This window comes from Trichomycterus rosablanca, chromosome 24 (genome assembly GCF_030014385.1).
Source record: "Trichomycterus rosablanca isolate fTriRos1 chromosome 24, fTriRos1.hap1, whole genome shotgun sequence".
NCBI lineage: Eukaryota > Metazoa > Chordata > Actinopteri > Siluriformes > Trichomycteridae > Trichomycterus > Trichomycterus rosablanca.
Genome location: NC_086011.1, coordinates 6,033,409 through 6,054,716, shown reverse-complemented (window position 1 = coordinate 6,054,716; position 21,308 = coordinate 6,033,409). Strand labels below are relative to the sequence as shown.

General features: G+C 37.9%; 3 protein-coding genes across 3 annotated transcripts; 2 read left to right on the top strand and 1 right to left on the bottom strand.

Annotated features, from left to right (window-relative positions):
- Positions 1-1,634: 1,634 nt before the first annotated feature.
- Positions 1,635-3,437, bottom strand: ppp1r3db (protein phosphatase 1, regulatory subunit 3Db). Its single transcript, XM_062986941.1, has one exon. The coding sequence runs from the start codon at positions 3,435-3,437 to the stop codon at positions 2,535-2,537; it is 903 nt and encodes a 300-aa protein (XP_062843011.1). The 3' UTR covers positions 1,635-2,534.
- A 1,715-nt stretch (positions 3,438-5,152) lies between these two features.
- Positions 5,153-15,555, top strand: fam217bb (family with sequence similarity 217 member Bb). The gene is made up of 3 exons (XM_062987185.1): positions 5,153-5,244; positions 7,168-8,223; positions 15,453-15,555. The coding sequence occupies exons 1-3, from the start codon at positions 5,153-5,155 to the stop codon at positions 15,553-15,555; spliced, it is 1,251 nt and encodes a 416-aa protein (XP_062843255.1).
- A 20-nt stretch (positions 15,556-15,575) lies between these two features.
- On the top strand, positions 15,576-18,287 carry pdrg1 (p53 and DNA-damage regulated 1). The gene is made up of 5 exons (XM_062986859.1): positions 15,576-15,931; positions 16,024-16,093; positions 17,181-17,255; positions 17,346-17,426; positions 17,952-18,287. The coding sequence occupies exons 1-5, from the start codon at positions 15,854-15,856 to the stop codon at positions 18,032-18,034; spliced, it is 387 nt and encodes a 128-aa protein (XP_062842929.1). The 5' UTR covers positions 15,576-15,853; the 3' UTR covers positions 18,035-18,287.
- The last annotated feature ends 3,021 nt before the right edge of the window (positions 18,288-21,308 follow it).

Sequence of the window (21,308 nt, the reverse complement as noted above, 5' to 3'; positions counted from 1 at the left end):
CTAAACATATAAAAGATGGCTTGGCTGCTCTAGATTGCCTCCAGTTGTAGGTTGCAATTTGTGAGTATATTGCCCTGCAAAGGGTTGACACCCTGTCCAGGGTGTATTTTTGCCTTACGTCCAGTTTATGTGGTGCTTGACCCATCATTTATTAGGGCACTTCATACTAGCTTGCACTGATTCTTTCAGTCACACTGTAGTCTCATTAAGGGTAACTTTGCTGGCTAATTAACTTAAATATTTTAAAATGAGGTTAAAGTGAAGTACAGCAGATCTTCTTTAGCTATGAAGCTATGCTACCATTGTCCCACGGTGGTATATGCCTATATATATATTATATGCCTATACAAGGTAATGGGAATGGCTGTGGAGTGCAAGTCTAAGTATTAACTTGAACACATTACTGTTTGATTACTGTTTTAAAATGAAGTCACCAGGTCTAAATATATGACCATGTACCAATGTTATGGCACATTTCATATTTATTCCCTCATTCATTGTCTGTTTTACCACTGCTTTATCCTGGTCAGGGGCACAGTGGGTGCAATTCACTGGCTAAAAAAAGTAGGAAACACCCTGGACAGGTCGCCAGTCCATCACAAGGAAAACACACACTCTTAGGTAAATTTTGTATCTCCAGTCAGCCAGACTGTGGGAGACAACGAGAGCCCCAGGAGGAAACCCACGTGGACATGGGAAAAACATGCTCAGAACCTTCTTTCTGTGAAGTGACAGTGCTACCCAATGAGCCACCGTGCCACCCATTTCGTATTTATGTTTATGTTAAATTTAGCTAGTAAACAGAAATCATGCACAGTTATTAGAAAAAGTTCATATTTATGTTTGTACCTTAGGTTCACTTGACTTGGAATGTCCAGACTTTTGACTAAAACTGTAATACTAAAGCTAAAAGTTTATACCATGTTTGTTTTTATCATGCTGTATGTTGTGTATCCTTGCTACTGGGGTAAGCAAGTCACATGAATGAGTATCCGTCTCTATGTTAGCAAAAGGTCAAAAATAACTGTAACAGATACACTGAACCCTGCAAGCGTTCTCAGTCCTACCAAGCTGTGTTTCTCTGTAATTTACTCTGTAAATTGGGGCTTGTGCATGTTTATAGATTTGGCTTAAAAATGGGTAGGGATTAGTATTTTAATGTAATCAGACACTCACAAATGCCTTTCATTAATTATCTTTTTAATTCAATAATAAAATAATAAAAGGAACAGGGTTTACAATGTATGCATTTTATTTAAATTGGGTTGTCTTAAAAAGCAAAAAATACCCTTTATTTTGGCTGCACCCAAAACCAAACATGACAGTAGGTCACAATCAAACATTCAGAATTATGTCCTTGTTTATGTCAGCATAGGCTAAGCATGTTAAATAAGAAGCTCTTGCTGACCGTTTTGAAAGCAGGTCAACAGTCCAGTAACAAGCTGACAGACTCCTCCAGCATGCTTAGAGAGCTGGGATAAGCTGAACGTTGATAAGGTCATGCAGAGGAAATAACAGCTCTTCAGCTACAACAATAATGAGAGAGTTTAATCTGCAAAAACGAATACTCACTCAGCCAAAACAGTGTGTTATGTAATGAGCAGAAACAGAAGAGCAATCACTAATCCCGGAAAAGATCTGAAAATGAGCTACTGTTGTTTAACTCAAAAAAGGTCAAAACACCAGAGAATGGAAATTTACTGTGTATTTCTAATTTCTTTTTTTGCATTTTTTTTAGTTTTCCTCCCAATCTAGTCGTATCCAATTACCCGATTGCATTACGCTTCCTCTCTACTGATGTTGATCTCCACTTCTGATTGAGGAGAGCGTGACTAACACACGCCCCCTCTGACACATGTGCAGTAGCCGACAGCATCTTTTCACCTGCACAAGGCGAGTTCATATGTGGATACGTTTTGTGTACGGAGAGCCACACCTTGATCAACGCATTATTCCTTGACTCTGTGCAGGCGCCATCAACCAGCCGGCAGAGGTTGTAATTGCATCAGTTATGAGGTCCCTCTCCGGCTTCTCACCCTGTATGAACAACATCCAATCGTTCATGTAGCCGCCCAGCCCAGCCGGATGGCAGAGCTGAGTTCGAAATGTCTGCTCTGGTGTGCTAGCGTGTTTTAAGATTATCATCAGCCAAGTGTAACAGATTCATAGACAACAAATCTAAATAAAACCAACGTTTATATATGAACATTTACTGCTGTTTATTTTGGTGTGCGAAGGAAAATATTAGGCCAGGGTTGCCAGATATTCAATATTTGGTGTTCGCCTGACAATTTGGACACAACAGTTATGAATATGTGCCAAATTGATAAAACAGCAAAGGCAGGAGGTTGCAGGTGGTAGAATGTTAAGAGTTTTCTATCTATGTCTGGATGACTTTCGTCACAGTACTTGGAAGTATGTGTTCCAATGATTCATTCACAGAAAAGAACAGTAAAAAATAACTCAAATTTCAACACTGCTATGTAAACTTTTGAACTGTAATTGCTCATCTCATGACGTCTCCTGCTAACGTTTTAGGTAAAGTGTACCATGCTATCCTCACACTCCTTGGGCACAATAAGTTTGTAAGTATGACAGGCCAGTTTGTAGTTGGGTCCATTATTGTTGTCCCAGTAATCAGTCCCGAGAACACAATAGCAGATTGCAAATTCCAGAGTGGCTCCTGGTTTCAGGATGAACGGTGGAACAGGCAAGCGAAACCGAAATACATCCGATTCCACTTCTGGTCTGTCCCGATGCACTGTAGAAATCCAGCATGCTTTTATGTTTGTGCTGCTCTTCCAGTCTGTGAACGAGTAGCACACACTGACCTGCTTCTCAAAGGCCAGGTTGAGGACTTGTACTGTACCGGTGATGCCCAGCTCAGAGCAATGGATCTGCTCGAGGCAAACACGCTGACGGCACAAGCGCTCAAGAAAATCCGGTTGGGAAACTATGTTCTCAGAGAAGAATGGTTGGAAGAAGGGCAAGGATAGCTCCAAATGCTTTCCTGATGCAAGCTCTGAACTGGCTAGTAACCTATTAATGACATGTTCTGGCACTGTGGGGTCTTCCCCAGCCCTAAAAAACTTGACACGTTCCAGCTCCAGGCCTAGACAGTCCACAAATCGAACCTGTGAGTTTCTGCGTGTCTTCTGCACATCTGAAGTAGTGAGAGAGCGGGCTCGTCTTCTTGTTATGGTGCCAGACTCCGGATTATAGGTAAAGTTTTGGCGGAGAAAACTCCCCCCTGAAGGAGAAGGTCGAGGGCTTGGGGGTCGTATCGCCACCGGTTTCCTTTGGGGAGGAGGCTCTGGGTCGTAGATGTCTCGGAGGCGGATGGTCCTGGAAGGACGAGACATTTCGCCGAGTCCACTCCAGATCTGCAGAGCTGGCTCGGATTTTCCAGGTGATGGGTTAGGGATGGACACTGACATTTTGCACAAGCTGTGGAATAGGAAAAGCAAAGTTGTTAATCTTTTAGGCACTGTTTTTTATAGCTAAGGAGAGCTTTAGAGGAACCATGATGGGTTTAGTGAAAATTTAATTGTCCCATATTCAAAAATAAAGACGATCAGCAAATACGAGTTTGAAGCTTGAACGCTGCTCTTCGAAAAAGTATTCGAAATAAGAATCCATTACTCATAAATGACATTTAGCTACACGGCTTCTGTTCAAATCTGAGAGAAGCTACAGTATTGGGCTAAACTTACTGGCAATTAATAAAAGTCTGTGTAACACAAATCTTCGGCAAGTCAATACAAATATCTTGATCCCTGATATTGCTTGGAAATGGCTCAGCAAAAACGTCAATATGCTTTTTGAGATCTGAACAAATCTTGACTTTCTGGTTGCAATGTTTCTGGCCTAGTCTAACGGTTGCTGTTATTTATTCATTTATTAGGTTTTTAACATCATTTTTTACACACTTTGGTTACATTCATGACAGAAACGGTAGTTACTCGATACACAAGATTCATCAGTTCACAAGTTCAATGTCAAACACCTAACTGCATGTCTTTGGACTGTAAGAGAAAACCCACGCAGACAACTTCACACAGAAAGGACCCAGATTGCCACACCTGGGGACCAAACCCAGGACCTTTTTGCTGTGAGGTGACCCACTGACCCACCGTGAGCTAGCCCTATTTATATGGACACAGTCAATCAAAAGCTGTAGTAATCATAATCACCAACAAAAATTAGGAAGCCAAATTAATCTAATACTTAAAATCTAAATTTCTGTACATACATTTTGTCCCTGCATGTTTTTCTTATTTCAGAAAACCCAAAAATAATTTTTTTTAATGACTCAAGGACAAAAATAATTAAAATCCTCTCAGTATGTATCCAACAGGTCAATGTAAACTGTTGACCTCATCTGTTGCATGCATGTTTTATTTAGTATTTTAAGTACTTAAATAAATATATACAAGAACCAATTTCTAAATCTTAAAATCCTACCTCATTAGGACCTCAGTGGTCGTTTGCAGTGCATTTCTGTACAGCTGTGTTTGAACTGGACTACGTGAAGATTCCACCACCACCCCTGACATTTAGATATAGATTCCAGTGGGAGGTGTAGTTTTAGAGTAACGGCTTTATTATTAGACACAAGCACCGATGACAAGAAAAAGACCGACTGCGGTCATATCTATAAATAATAACTGAGCTAACTACATTATTTTAGCATGAGTTGTTGAGTTAACGAAAATAAATCCTAACAGATCCTGTGTTCTACATACAGAGCTGCCGGAGCAGCACAAATTTCAACTACATTTCCCAGAAACCCGCGCGCGCGATTTACAATCCACCCATTCAACAACAGCTGGATTAGGGGGTTTATGTAAACACGCGTTGAGATTTGGGGTACAGATAATTAAACCCAGTGACCTGGATGCAGATAGGAAATGAAATGATATCCGACATACTGACTAATTAGGCTGGAGTGTCTCATTACGGATAGGTGATCTAGTAACGCTGAATTATTTAATACGACCAAATAAGATCCAATCTGGTGTCTGGATGTGAGGGATTAGACGAGGTGATGACTGGTGGGTATTATTGGGGCTGTTATATACACATTAAACACAGTATTTGTGCGTATGTTAATAATACAGTATTATATGATGCTGTATAAGAGGCATCAGTGATGGGGACAATGCTGCAAGAGAGGACCATGCACAGTGATTACAAAAATCTCAACAACCGAGTGAAGAACAAACCCTCCCGACATGCACCAAGGTAAGAAATACTTTACAATGCTTGTTACATACAATACGGGTGGGTAGCCCTGTCGCCTCACAGCAAGAGGGTCCTGGGTTCGATCCCCAGGTGGGGAGTTTGCATGTTCTCCCCGTGTCTGTGTGGGTTTCCTCCGGGGGCTCCGGTTTCCTCCCACAGTCCAAAGACGTGCAAGTGAGGTGAATTGGAGATACAAAATTGTCCATATCTGTGTTTGACATTAAACTTGGGAACTAATGAATCTTGTGTAACTTGTAACTACCCTTCTGTCATAAATGTAACCAAAAGAGTGTAAAACATGACGTTAAAATCCTAATAAATAAAATAAATTACATACAATACACTTACCGAAGCACAACTGTCTGATACGTACATACATTGGTTGGGTTATTTTAAAAGCTATGCCTACCATACAGATTAACTTTTAGAATATACAATCATGTCGCATCTGTTGCTTTATACTCATATAAATTATACGTTTATATAATTTGATCATTTGGGTGATGGACCATTCTCAGCACTGCAATGGTTGTGACATGGTAGTGTATTGTACTGGCATGAGTGCATCAATCCTGGGGGGACAACCAGCAATAGAAAGTCAACAGTGATCTGTGATTAGAAACTGTGCATTGATAAAAGACTAAAGAAAGACTAACATGTTGCACATAAAAAAGAACATGTAGCCAACATGAGTAGTAACAGGATATGTGTTTATATCTAGTAAGTTTAGACAGTATTTGAAAATCCTAACAACACCACTGCACCTGCTATACCTATACAAGAAGAACACACACTACCATGGAACTATATTTACATCTGGTTATTGGGAGTCCTATGCTGGTCCCTTTTATTTAAAGAATGGGGTACATGGGTGACAAAGTGTACAGAGCGCTTTGGATAACAGTCAGTAATTGGATAACCACAAAGTTCATCTGTATAGTAGGTGCAACTTAAAAATATAATTAATGAATGTGCATACCAGATAGGTGTACCTAATAATTGTGCTCAGTGAGTGTAGATTACAATACTGGAATTAGAGGAGAGCGGGGTTGGTTGGCAGTTTTACTGTGTGATTAAGACAGCTAATTCTGAAGTTCTGACATTGCCAAGTCTCCAGCCAAGTGGTTGCTATGAAAAATTTAAATTTATTTGGTGGCCGGATGTATTGTACAGATTAAACAGTTTACAGGACTTCCAATGGGCTAGGTACATTACATTATCATAATAATAATATCACAGTTTTCCAGTTATCTAGAGTCCAGTGATAATGCAAACTCTACAACAACTATTTAGGCAGCCCCCTTCAGAGAGGGTTTAATATTCTGGCTTGCTTGAAATCACTTCCCACCCACTAACCGTGAAATGCGTTAGCAGGATCAGCTATTTGGGGAGTGGATTTCAGCTAAAGTTACCTGCAGTCCCTGTCAGTTTATTTGCACTTGTATTATTCATGTACAGCCTAAAATGATGATGTTTTGAGTTGTGCTACTGCAAATAAGATACTTTACTAACAACTAATTGTATTTAACAGCCGGAGAAGTAAAAACCCAGATGTGCATTCTCAAACTTCAGAAGCAGGTGCAGAAAAAGAAGACCATTTGGTAAATAAGAATGTATGTACTTTGACATAAACATAAATAACGTCTATGCAAGTGCTAGAGCGCAAGACCGTAGACCTTATAACTCATAGTAGATGGTAAATAAACAAAAGTTTGGATCCTAAGCCTAAGATTAATAACAATTCTTCCTTGTGTCATTAGGGATTATGCATAAAAGGAAGAAGAACAAGATCTGATAGGAACTCGATCATGGTCACGGCTGCGTCTATGTATGTTCAACTATTTGTTTCTTTCAAAGGACTTTTGTTCATTAGTGGTGGTCAGTGCATGCTTAAGTGTTTTTACATTCATCTTTGTCCTACAGAAACCCCAGAGAGGTCATCACTAAACCAAATTATCAGGTGACCTCCACAAATGGTCTTAAGAATAGAAGCCACAGGCAAAATACCCGACGTAACAGTGAAAAAAGCAGAAACGGCAACCAGGATCAAGGAAAGCTCCCAAGATCTCTGCCATCTTCACTGACTTCTGTGCCTGCACAAAGTCCAGAATTACCCAAGCAGAAGACCCATACTGAGCAAGTAAAGCCTAACCCCAAAGACGAGGACGCAGACAGCGGCAGCGACCTGTCAGAACTCGAGAGAATCCCAAGACCTCCATCAAGCACTGAACCTCCACAACTTTACCTACGTGAAGAAGTCATTCATCCTCAGGACCTCCAATCATCACGGCATCTGTATAGATCAAGGACCGTCTTCTCTGACAGCTACCCAGACTTTTTGCCTCCACCGTTTAACTCCTGGAGTCTCCGGCAGCTGGCTGTGTACCTAAATACGGATGGCAAGGGCATTCCTCGCCTGAGACCCGTCAGCCAGCTGGAAAGATATCTGGAGCGGGTGTTACAGCTGGAATGGTTTCAGATTCAGACTGTCCATGAGGAAAGCAACAAGTCCACATGGACCAGACGGCAAGGACCCCGGACTTCCCCTCACTCCAGCCTCAGTGCTCCAAAAAGTATCCTGCATTGCCAGCGTGCCTTTCCTTGGGCTTTACTTTCTTCACTTCAGCCACAGGGCTGCAACGGAGCATGTCGCTTATACACCAACTCTCACCACACACATTTGAGTCCGCTGACTGAAAAAAGTACAAAAACACAGAAGCTTCCCAGGCGGAGCAGCAGCGAGAGTAGGGTTCATCAGTTTAGATCACACCGCAGTCACAGACTTAGTGATTCTCTGGACGGTAGCAATTATATAAAACACATGCAGGCCATTGGGAACATTCGGAATCCTTCAGGTTTTACATGCAATTTTCAGGATGTCTCTGGTAATGTGACCACAGAGTCGTTAAGAAGGAAGGGCTCAGGGGGACGAAGTCGCTCCTGTGGGGATGTGAGCAAGGATGAATACCGGAGAGCAAGGTATGACAGAAGAACAGCAGTGCCGCACTCAAAATTATTAGATGCTACAAGTTCAGATAGTTCCAAAGGATCAGTTGGAAAGCAGAAGCATGTTGGGTTTGTCATGAAGTAACAGAAGTGACAGTCAAATGTAGTTCCAATTGGTCAGTTGATGGGGCGCATGACTAGGGTGATCAGTCAGATGTACAGTGTATCACAAAAGTGAGTACACCCCTCACATTTCTGCAGATATTTAAGTATATCTTTTCATGGGACAACACTGACAAAATGACACTTTGACACAATAAAAAGTAGTCTGTGTGCAGCTTATATAACAGTGTAAATTTATTCTTCCCTCAAAATAACTCAATATACAGCCATTAATGTCTAAACCACCGGCAACAAAAGTGAGTACACCCCTTAGTGAAAGTTCCTGAAGTGTCAATATTTTGTGTGGCCACCATTATTTCCCAGAACTGCCTTAACTCTCCTGGGCATGGAGTTTACCAGAGCTTCACAGGTTGCCACTGGAATGCTTTTCCACTGCTCCATGACGACATCACGGAGCTGGCGGATATTCGAGACTTTGCGCTCCTCCACCTTCCGCTTGAGGATGCCCCAAAGATGTTCTATTGGGTTTAGGTCTGGAGACATGCTTGGCCAGTCCATCACCTTTACCCTCAGCCTCTTCAATAAAGCAGTGGTCGTCTTATAGGTGTGTTTGGGGTCATTATCATGCTGGAACACTGCCCTGCGACCCAGTTTCCGGAGGGAGGGGATCATGCTCTGCTTCAGTATTTCACAGTACATATTGGAGTTCATGTGTCCCTCAATGAAATGTAACTCCCCAACACCTGCTGCACTCATGCAGCCCCAGACCATGGCATTCCCACCACCATGCTTGACTGTAGGCATGACACACTTATCTTTGTACTCCTCACCTGATTGCCGCCACACATGCTTGAGACCATCTGAACCAAACAAATTAATCTTGGTCTCATCAGACCATAGGACATGGTTCCAGTAATCCATGTCCTTTGTTGACAGGTCTTCAGCAAACTGTTTGCGGGCTTTCTTGTGTAGAGACTTCAGAAGAGGCTTCCTTCTGGGGTGACAGCCATGCAGACCAATTTGATGTAGTGTGCGGCGTATGGTCTGAGCACTGACAGGCTGACCCCCCACCTTTTCAATCTCTGCAGCAATGCTGACAGCACTCCTGCGCCTATCTTTCAAAGACAGCAGTTGGATGTGACGCTGAGCACGTGCACTCAGCTTCTTTGGACGACCAACGCGAGGTCTGTTCTGAGTGGACCCTGCTCTTTTAAAACGCTGGATGATCTTGGCCACTGTGCTGCAGCTCAGTTTCAGGGTGTTGGCAATCTTCTTGTAGCCTTGGCCATCTTCATGTATAGCGCAACAATTCGTCTTTTAAGATCCTCAGAGAGTTCTTTGCCATGAGGTGCCATGTTGGAACTTTCAGTGACCAGTATGAGAGAGTGTGAGAGCTGTACTACTAAATTGAACACACCTGCTCCCTATGCACACCTGAGACCTAGTAACACTAACAAGTCACATGACATTTTGGAGGGAAAATGACAAGCAGTGCTCAATTTGGACATTTAGGGGTGTAGTCTTTTAGGGGTGTACTCACTTTTGTTGCCGGTGGTTTAGACATTAATGGCTGTATATTGAGTTATTTTGAGGGAAGAATAAATTTACACTGTTATATAAGCTGCACACAGACTACTTTTCATTGTGTCAAAGTGTCATTTTGTCAGTGTTGTCCCATGAAAAGATATACTTAAATATCTGCAGAAATGTGAGGGGTGTACTCACTTTTGTGATACACTGTATGTATGATAATTTTAACATTTTTTGTTTGTGGACATTAATCCAACACAGGCCTTAGTGGTCAAGAAATAACTACTAAATAGGGTCAAAACTATGTAGACACCCCTCCTAATTACTGAACTCAGGTTTTCACAAAACTCTCCTTTCTTGTGGGACCAGCTTGGGGAAGACCTGTTTATGTGGAGGAACTTCAGTGGCCTTCAGAGAGCCTTGACTTTAACCCCAATAAACACCTCTGGGATTGACTAAAATGAGAGAGCCAGGCCTTCTCGGCCAACGTCACTGCCTGAACTCACAACTGCCTATTTGGTTGATTAAGCAGAAATTCTCACATACTTACTCACAATTTTAAAATACATTTATTTATCTATTAAAGCAAATTTATTCTTATTCTAGTTTTTTTCTAAACAAAGTCACACATCACCATTATACTTTGCATTCATATTTTGTTTAATCTTTCTTTGCCAACATACTACTACTGAGTCTTCTTCTTTAATGCCCAATAATATTGGCGAATAAAGATAATAGAATCTTCAGAACTGATTATATCCAGATTCCATCTCCAGACTCTTTTCTTGAGGAATCTCAGTGGAATGTGGGATGACCTTTGCAAAATCCACTGGTCATCAAGCTCTGTTTTTGTGACTTTTCGGATCACTGTCCTGCTGTTCAGTTTGAGTTTTTTCACAGACTTTGTAATAGCATGTTCATAACAAGGTTTCCACTGCCTTAAAAAAGTCTGAAGTGTGTAATGTGTAAAGGTTTGTTTTTATATAATCATGTTTTTTTTGGGAGAAATCCAACTATTTTTGTTTCATGAAGGTCAAAGTTTAGTCTGATTTTATCTGGCAATCTCTCATTCTGCTATGTCTTATGAAAAATGATCAGGGGTGTGATCAGAAAAATGATTTTGCTTCAGAATGACTAAACACTCAGGTGAGGTGAATATAAATTAGATGTTGTTTTAGTTACATTTTGTAAATATTTTTTTTTTTCAAGTAAAGGTGATGTTTGATTTTGAGGGATTGAGCTAATTAACCACAGTTTTAGACACATACCTTTCCTTATCAATTTAGTGATTTATTTTTACTTTTAATCTTATTTTAATATAAAAACTTTGATTGTACCTATAGTTTACATTACAGATGTCTTACAATTAAGACGTTTTAAAGGAAAAAGAACAGTACTAAGCAATATCAGTTATTTAAATATTTTTTATTAAAACTACACATTACATAAGAAATCAGGAACTTCAATACATTCCATTTCAATAATTCACACTTTATCTCATCTCAAGAAATTCAATTATAATTAAAGATGACAGTCACACTGTATCAATTTAATATTTATATATTTTATTTATTTATGTGTTTATTGTGAGAGCAATGATGTGTATATTTTATAATAATTGTTTTTGTGTTATTGGGTAATGTTTTTGTAGCACGGACAACATTTGCACACTATATCAGTTTATTAATAAGTGTTGGTATTTGCATAGTGCACTGATTTAATTCTTGAATGAAATGAATGTTTAAAATATTTATTGCTAATTTATTTGAAAGATTGTATAACTCCTTTCACTTCACATTATATTGTGCTTTCTTTAGAAAATAAAATAAAAATACAAAACATTATATTATCATTTTTTTCTAGTGCCATGTTCAATTAAAATGAGAGTAATATGATTCTTCTGTTGGCTTCATATCTATCAAGTCAGTTTGTCAAATTTCTCTCTCTCAGCCTAACATCATTTAGATGAAAGCTAACTGTACTTGAGGCAATTACTTTGTGTAAGTGGTCATATTGTAAAGTGGAAACCCAGCTAACAGGGAACGTTCCCACAACTTTATGTGAAAATTGTGTGAAAAATGTGTGTGATATTCTTTAGACGCATATTAGGAAAAATTATATATACTATATACTGTATATATATATATATATATATATATATAGTCAACTGATTTACATTGATTTAAAGAGGTCATAAGATGCACCACTGTAAGACTGAATTCATTGCTTCCTACTGAACAGTTTTGCTTTATATAATATTTTATTTAATAATATATTTAAGATAAACCATTATGTTTCATGATTTTGTAAAAACTGCATTAAAAACTGCGGTTATCAGAACCCACCCATACAGGACAAATATTACATTACATATCATTCAGTTAAATGACTTTATAGCGCTTTATTATGTCTATTCTGCACAAAGCTCTCTTCTTTACACAGCACGTCAGTCTCCATCTACTGACGGTCGGACTCCTCGTTCTGCACATGCGCACATCCGCACTTGACTTGAGACCGTTATTTTAACCAACCGTCTCTGCCTCCACACAGAACTTTAAGCGAAATACAAATGTCGTGTTTTCAGTTCTTTTACTCTGAAACATGAGTCTGCCAAAGTGCTTGTGTAGTTCTTTGAAGATTAAATTGCTGCCACATGTGTTATTGAGTCAGTGCTTATTGAAGGACACAAGAATCTGACAAGATCTCATCGACGGCTGAACTGTTGTCGTCAACTTACAGTGAGAAATGAAATAAAGACATTCGTCACGTCCTGCTAAACCACTGAAGTTCGATAATAAGTCTTAAACAGTTTATAATAATAATAAACATGAAAAACTATATTATCTCTGAAATGTTATTAAAAATAAGTGGTCATTGTAGAAAGTCAAAAATAACCCAGGTATCAGCATGAAATGTTTTCAAATGAGTAACTTGGGACGTTAGCTAAACGTTAACATTAACCTTCTCACTGTGTATTTAAAATACTTAATAATGCTTGTTAAGACTGGTGCAATTGCTTAGTTTATAGTGCTGTTATTGTGCTGAACTGCACTATAATAAACATGACTTAATGATTTTAGGTTTACAGATAATATTACTGAGAAATGAACATAGAGAAGTTTGTAAATGCTTTTAACATCTCTTACCAGACAATTCACCTTTGATGACAGATCTATACACATATCTGTACACATGAATTAAATGTGGACGTTAACCTGCATGTTACACTTAAAATACTGGCGGTCCAAAATATTCTTTCAAATAATAGGTCATATGTGTGCTTTAAACCACCTAAGCCCACCAACAGCCCAGGTAAAACCCTGCATTTATGCCATAGTGTTCAGTTATTGTAGCATTCTGTTAACTACAGATTTAAAATATGAAATTAAAAACAGGTTTTTTTATTCCAGGAAAATGGCCACATGTAAAGGAGGGCTGCTGAGGTAGAGAGAGTCTCAGTGTATTTGCCTTCATTCACATCAGCACAAAAGGATGGGTCGCCCATATTCAAGTTTGACATTTAGTACACTGCTCCACAACCAGATTCACAGAACGTCAATGGTTTTGTAGCCCATATCCTAAATCTATTGAAGTAAGTGCTAGTTGACTTTTTTATTAAAATATATTTTAATATTTTTCCATTTTCCATTGATTAATTGAAATTAATTGCTTGATAATGATAATAATAACACATAATAAATACAATATATTCTAACTGATTTTACCTCAGTTTATAAGGGATAGAAAAATTGAGGGATTGTTCTTTTTTCATTTTTCGTTCATTCAATTGAATTTGATTGATGATGTTAAAACTTTTTTTTAAATAAATATGTTTGCATCGTTTGCGTTAATATAATCTAATGAATTGTTTGAATTATACCATCATAGCAAATGTTATCAGAGTGATTTTAATTAGTGGTAATGTCTGAGGGGGTTGGGGGGTTCAAGACTGTAGTATATCAGAATTGTATTTGGTGATATATAACTGTAAGTTAGTTAACGGTTAGAAGGTGGCAGTAAATACTTAATGACTAAATAAGATAATGACGGTAGAATTACTAAGCAAATGCACATGTAACGGGTTGGAAGCATGAATGTGTGTGTATGTGTATGTTGCAAATAAATGTGCAGAGTTAAACAGATTCTCTCTCTGCCTGCAATCTCCTTCATCCAATATATCACAGAGACAGAGGGATTAACATTGTCTTGGATTAACATTATCTGTAGTTATGTGAAAAGTATGTTAAAGTAACATTTAAAACATTTAAATATGTTTTTGGGTATGTTCTTTAACTTGTATTAAATGTCTTGAGAATATTAAGAAAACGGACAAAAAACTGACAAAATAACGTTGAAGGAACGTTCTAATAAAACATTCATACAACCAAAATTGAGAGTTAAGGGAACGTTCAGAGGACCTTATTTAAAATGTTCTTAGAACATTCCAAGACAACGTTCCCAGAACATTAAATTATGGTTGCAAATGAGGTTTAGGTAACGTTCTATGAACGTTTTCATAACTAAAAAGTTCTGAGAAAACTGGACAAAATAACGTTGAGGGAACATTCCAATGCAACGTTCCCACAACCAAAATGGAACATTTGGGGAACGTTCTCAGAACGTAATTTTGTTAGCTGAGAACGTCTTGGAGCGACAAAAGAAATGTAGACGCTTTAGGCCACATAAACTGATCGAGACTCCCAAGTGCTGTAAAATAAAATAATCTCTGCCAAGTTTCAAACTGGATCTGTAAAAGCACAAGAAGCATCTATCAAGAGTTTCACAGATTGGCCTTCCATGACTGACCAGCCACACACAAATGTAAAGTTCCCTTTTTGCAATGCTAAGTATAGACTAACTAGAATAAAATAAATTACACTGTTACATTGTGGAATAGTGAAAACATCTTGTGCTTCCAACTTTGTTGCAAAACAATGAAGAAATAAGCTTTCCGGTTTTAGCACTGACAATACGTTCATCTATAAAGGAAGGTCCATAAATAATTGGTCAAAGCGTAGCCCTACATACATCAATGGTCAGAACATAACCCTAAACAACAGCTTTGGAATGAATAAGAATAGTGACTGCGAGCCAGACCTCACTCAGACTATTGTAAAGTACATTTGTACAGTCAGGTCTCATTATCTAATAGAAGGTATTCTGACAGGAGTGGGGACTGTCAAAGCAACAATGGAGAAGCAACTGCTTGATTGAAAATACTCTCTTAAACAACAGCAAACTCTAGTGTCTGGCTGTGGGACTAGACTACAGTTCAGGTTTTTGGATGGATCCTACTTGACGGGTTACTAACCATTTAGGCAAACCTATTAACTTGTGAAAACTACAACCATGTCAAATTAGAATGAGTTCACGGTGTTCCGCACACGGAGACGTATCAACGGTCAATTGTATTACACACTGTACATACAACACGTATGTGACCTTCTTGTTAGAAACATGTATTAAAACAGCATTAATTCGAATCTACGCAAAACAACAGATTTATAAAATAAATAATATTTTATATTAAATTTATCTGACGCTTAATCATACCAGCGGAACTATGTTCATATAACACTTGTTTCTCTATGAGCGGTGTTATTTTGCAGGGCGCATGGCTCTTTTCACGAGTCATATTACAAGCTCAGTCGTAAGAATCGACTCTTTCGGTTCTCAAACGGCTCTTCGACTGTCGCGATAATGGGTTCCTGACACATACTAACAGATACTAACTAGTGAGTGGAATATGTTTATTTATAGTTTTACATCAGTGTATTGAGGGCAGTTTGAGTATATCCAAATACTGTTGCGTATGGTATTTTAAAACGTATTTAAAACAGCACTGTACCATCGAATAACGAGCAACAGAAAAGGGCCAAAACTGAGAACCAGAGTTCTAAACGACACCGCGAGTCGACTCCTGTCGATACCTACAAAAAGCAATTCAAAGAACCGACTCTTGAGTAAATGACTCTTTAGGCATTCATAATATACCAGTATCAGCGGTGTGATGGATTCTCAGAGAGTGCTGGATTATTTAATAGAGGTAGAACTCGCCGCTGAAGATGTTCTGTCTGATAAACAACAGGTAAACTGTTTACAAAATTGTATGTAGCATATAAAGGACCATGAACATGTTTACGAGACTGAATTGAGACAATTAATCTAAATGTGCTTTAGATTGTAGATCTAGACTCCAGAAGAAATAGAAACAGAGAAGCGATGAATGCATTAAGAACCTCATCTAACGGTAAGCACAGTTAATCCGTGTAGAAAAATAAGAGACTATAATGTTTAGCTAAGATCTTAAAGCTAATTCGTAACCCAGTAAACAATGAATTATTTATTAACAATGAGGTTATGCTCTGTGGATCAGTGGATAGCTCGTTGGGCTTCCAGGCTTAGATTTGAGGCCATTCAAAGGTTGTTGGTTTGAGTCCCACCAGAGTCGAATGTGTCTGGGGCAGTTGTAGCTTAGCGATTAAGGTACTGGACTACTGGTTCAAGCCCCACCACTGCCAGGTTGTCACTGTTGGACCCCTGAGCAAGACCCTTAACCCTGAATTGCTTAGACAACATACTGTCACAGTAATGTAAGTCGTAAGTTAAGGTCACAGGTCCAGCCCCTATCTCCAAACATTAACATATAGTTGCAGAAAAGTGTAGTTAGGGAACACCGTGACACCAATCAAGGGGTATCAACATACCCATATTGAGCTGAGGTCAAAAATGGTGTATAGTGCAACTGTATGTCATGCCAGTTGTGGGGTTTTAAAGATTTCTCAGCTGTTCTTGTTCTGACTGCACTCTTTCAAAAGTACATGGAACAGAAAACAAAGTATCACCTTATGCTAAGGGTAAAGTTTTCTGGATGATCAGATGTAATCCAAATACAGGTTTGCCAAAAGTTAGAAGCTGTCCAAGCTGTTCAAAATAAAGTGTATGCATTTTTTTTTACTTAAACTCTGTTTGCATTTTTTACACTAAATAGTTTCAGATCATTATACAAATAAAATATAATACAATGAGAATATGAGGAAAGGCAAACATGTTTTGAATGTTTTATTTATTGTAGGGCATTTTCTTTCTGTAGCACCAATGTTGAACAAATTTACCCTCAACATACATTTGAGTACGATTTTAGTTAAAACCTTACTATCAGCATAGAATTCTTTTATTACATTGATTAGGTGACCAGTCAGCATAATTCTTTGGTGATTTGCAGTAAGTAGTTCAGGTACAAGCCAGATGTAATCCATAAACTGCCCCCTGTGTGTACTTTAAAGTTTCTTCTGTAGTTTCTCATATGTTGTTTTTTTTTCTATGTTGATTTACAGACAAAGTCAAGGTTTGTTTTGGAAACATGTTTATTAAATTTCCCACTGAGAACACCAAAGCTATGATTCAGAAAGGTGAGCATGACATGCTGTGCTCTTACTGTGCAGTAATACCATGTTTTCAGGAATAACAGTATTCAGTTGAGTATTTATTATTTTTTACAGATCAGGAGCAGCTTGACCAGGAAATTAACGACCTACGGAAACAACTAAAAGCAAAAGTCAATCGTCTTAATGATTTACAAGGTAAATAGATCTGTAGTCTCTCTCCTGCATGCCTTCAATCTTGTATTTGTCTACAACAGCTAAGTAGTTTTAATGACCATGGTTAATCATTCATGGTTCATCATTCATCTCTTGTTGAGCGTTTTTGTATTTCTGTAATAAATGTTACAATTACAATCAAATAGGTATCAATATAACATACATAAGATAAAGGATCTTCGTATTTTACATGCAGTAAATGACTGTGTGGTATTAGCTGTTCTTGTTCATGTTTAATTGTAGTGATAAAATAGTCCTTTGTCATTTTTATTCTGTTTTTTTATGCAAACATATCTAAAGCTGACGTCTGTGAAAACAGAATGCATTCGGGAAAAACAGATTCAGGCTACAGATTTGTTAGATCAAGTTGGAAAATGAGTTCACAAAATAGAAATAACCAAGCATTCATAACCACCTTTTTTTTCATACAGTGGCACTATTTATTACAAAGATGAATAACAGTTTGCAAAAATGAAAAATGCTGACCATTAATGTTTGTTTTTTTAGGAAAGCCTGAACTGACGGGATACAGCCTTTCTCCACTCAGCAGTGATGAAGTTAAGGCCATTAATAAGATCATCAAAAGATAACACAGCCTCTGTGGAAATTAAGGACTCAAACTCTCTGGTCAAGCTGATGTAAATTTCTCTCAGTAAATTTGTTGGTAAGTATCCTGAAGAGAGTAATGCCAACATCTCACTGCTACTTACTTCTGTATATAATGGCATTGATAAATCAAAGAGTTTTAAGAAGCGGGTTTGTAACTGGACCACAAATGTAGTAACTATGATGTCATAGTGATTAATAAAAGCACACCAAAATCAAATTCAATTGTAAATACAAGTGTAAATGCTTTCTTATTTATCTGTCTTGTCTGTATGTCCATGTGTTTGTCTCTCAGACTATTCTTCATAGTATTTTTCCTTTACCAAGAGTGCAAACAATTCTTTAGCTCACTGCACATTCTATTATTGAATATATTTTTCTTTTTTATTAAACATTATTTTATATTACTAAAAAATTCCTGAAGACGTCTTAAAATGGGCAACTAACATGCCTTTGTTCTGCATTTACTGCTTGCAAAAAGTCGGTATTGAACCCAAGTCTGGAATCAACAGAATTTCAGTGCTTGCCAGTGCGATCGTATAAATAGTGAGCGGTGCATGTCTAAAGTTATTTGCTTTAGTTTTATTACAATACTAAACCTTAAATAAAACCATGTATATGAGTTGGTTTAGAGCCAGGACAGGCGCACCAAGCTTGAATATCTTTGAAGTGAATTGTGTAAATATCTTAAATATCTTCTGGCAATGGTCATTTCATACTAAAAGTATTTGGACACCCCTAATTAATTGCTAACAGGTATATAAAATCAGTTATATAAAGAACCCACTTAAAGACCACTTGTTTGGTATAATAAAGGGACTTCAGTGGCCTGAACAAATGTCTCAACTACACTGAACTTCTTGAAAAGAACATGAAAGTGTTTGTGTCCACCAGAGAGCAGTATGCATTCATTTCAGTTCCTGAGTAAAGCCTTGTACATGCTGCTTTAATGTGTGTGGCTGATGCTGAGATTTTGGGTTTCTCAGTGTAACTTAATCTAAAAGGAATGTTCTGTGGTTATATAAAATTGCTCTTACCCTGAAGCAATAATAATAATAAATTATGGTTTCAAAACCCCCAAAAGCAATATTCCGTTTTAATTTTGTTTACTAGCTGCTGCGGGTGGTTTGTCCCCAAAACAGTGATTTTATTATTTTTTTAATGTCTGTTTCTTTTCTTCCTTTATTATAACATGTTTATTGCTGACTTACTTTAGTACAGAAATTTAAATGCAATGTTTTTCCATTACAAATCATAGAATCATTAAAACAGTTTGAGTGAATGCATTAATATTTGAAAAATGTACATAAATACATGACCTGTACAGAGTCCTGATCTCAACACCTTTGGGATGAACTGAACATCATTAGAGAGCCAGGCACCAGTGGTAAATCCTCTTTTTGACTGAACAGGCACAAATTCCTACATACTTTTGGCCATACAGTGTAATTACCGTATGTTGATGACCACTGCTGTAAGTAATCTTCATGAACTTTTGAGAATCTGGCTACATGATATATAGTTTCTTCATCTTTTGTTATTAAGCAGTTTGAGGAAAAAATTCAAGTTTGCGAGCACGTGTAAATTTATGTATAAATAAAATATTAAACTGGATGACACTTTGAAAATCCTTCTCTGACACAAAAGCCTCCCTAAGTGTAGCTTATATTCTGTATTCTTCCTGGCAATACACATAAGCCATATACATTCTGGAGTTCATGACTTTTTCCACTTGTTGCAATATGGACTATTAATGTAACAGGCAAGCACTTTTTGGATGAACTTGCACTACAACTGACCTAAAGCTGCTACTACAGAGGCTTGAAGTGAAGCTTAGCTTATCACTCAATTATTTTTCATAGCACATCAAAAAAGATCATAAAAATATAATTACAGCTTAGTTTAATATAATTAAGAACATTTAGCTGACAAATAAATGGTTTATTAATGTTCAGCCCATATTTACAAGAAGTAGGGTGACTAGAATTGATTTGTCCTGGTGTCACATTCAAACCTGTTATCATATTCATTAATAAAACCTGAATACAACTTCATTACTGGAATGAGCAAGTGCACAGGTGTTCTGAATAAAGTTAATGGTAGGTGATATTTGAAGAAAGTGGCTCTTAGGGGGGGAAAATACAGGGTCAGTGACAATGTGTACTGACCCTGTACTGAACCAATCCATCACAGTGTGCATACACACACATTCATACTAGTAGTAGCTCCAATTAACCTGACTGCACTTTTTTGGACTGTGGGAGGAAACCCATGAAGACAGAGAGAGAACATGCAAACTCCACACACACAGGATTCTAGACGCCTGGCTGGGAAATCGAACCCAGGTCCACAGTGTCTGAATATAAATATTTCAAATATTCATCTGTCTGGCCACAGCCTCACTGCAGGGCCACTCCCTGACTGGACTTGACTATTGCACGCAATATTTATTGTGAATTCCATTCTATGGAGTCTTCCAGATAGTAAATTACTCATCTCAGATGAAACATGCTGTAAATTGTTATTCTTTCATAAGACCTTGCGTTGTTCTAAGTTGTTATTTTTTTATATTTCTGAACATACCAAAGAATTACTTATTCTTCTTGGCTGAAGATTCTCTTTATTTTTTATATTTGCTGGCCTGCAACGTTGTTAACGTAAAGAAAGTGTATTATTGCTCAGTAGGATTGGCAATAAACCTTGAGGTTTATGTAGGCATTAATGTTTGTTTTCACATATGTACTAGGGTTTGATTTTACTAAACTATTAATATTTTGTAGGTGTGGGAGTGGATTTATTGTGATTGAAAATAAAGATATGACTGGCACAAAATTGGATTTGGATACAAATGTTATTGCTTGAAAATAAGAACTTTAGTGGCAAACAGGAATGATTGGTATTTGCGTTCCATGGCTTCTGGAAAGTTCTGGCAGCAATAATAGTTGGAGAATTATTTCACACAGGTCGGCCACAATAACAAAGCTTTGGTCCCAGGCTTGATTTTCTTGAGGTTATTAACTTTGCTCTTGTGTATTTTTTTAAGTACACAGTTTATTCAAGTTAAGATTTGCCCCTGTCTTGGCAATGAACTTGCTGTACTGAAGTGGTACTGACGCTGATGCCTAGCTTTTTCATTCATTCATTAATTCATAGTCTGTTTTACCACAGCTTTATCCTGGTCAGGATCACAGTGGGTCTGATTCACTGGGTGAATGTTAGGAAACAACCTGGTCAGGTCATCTGGTCATAAAATTAAAA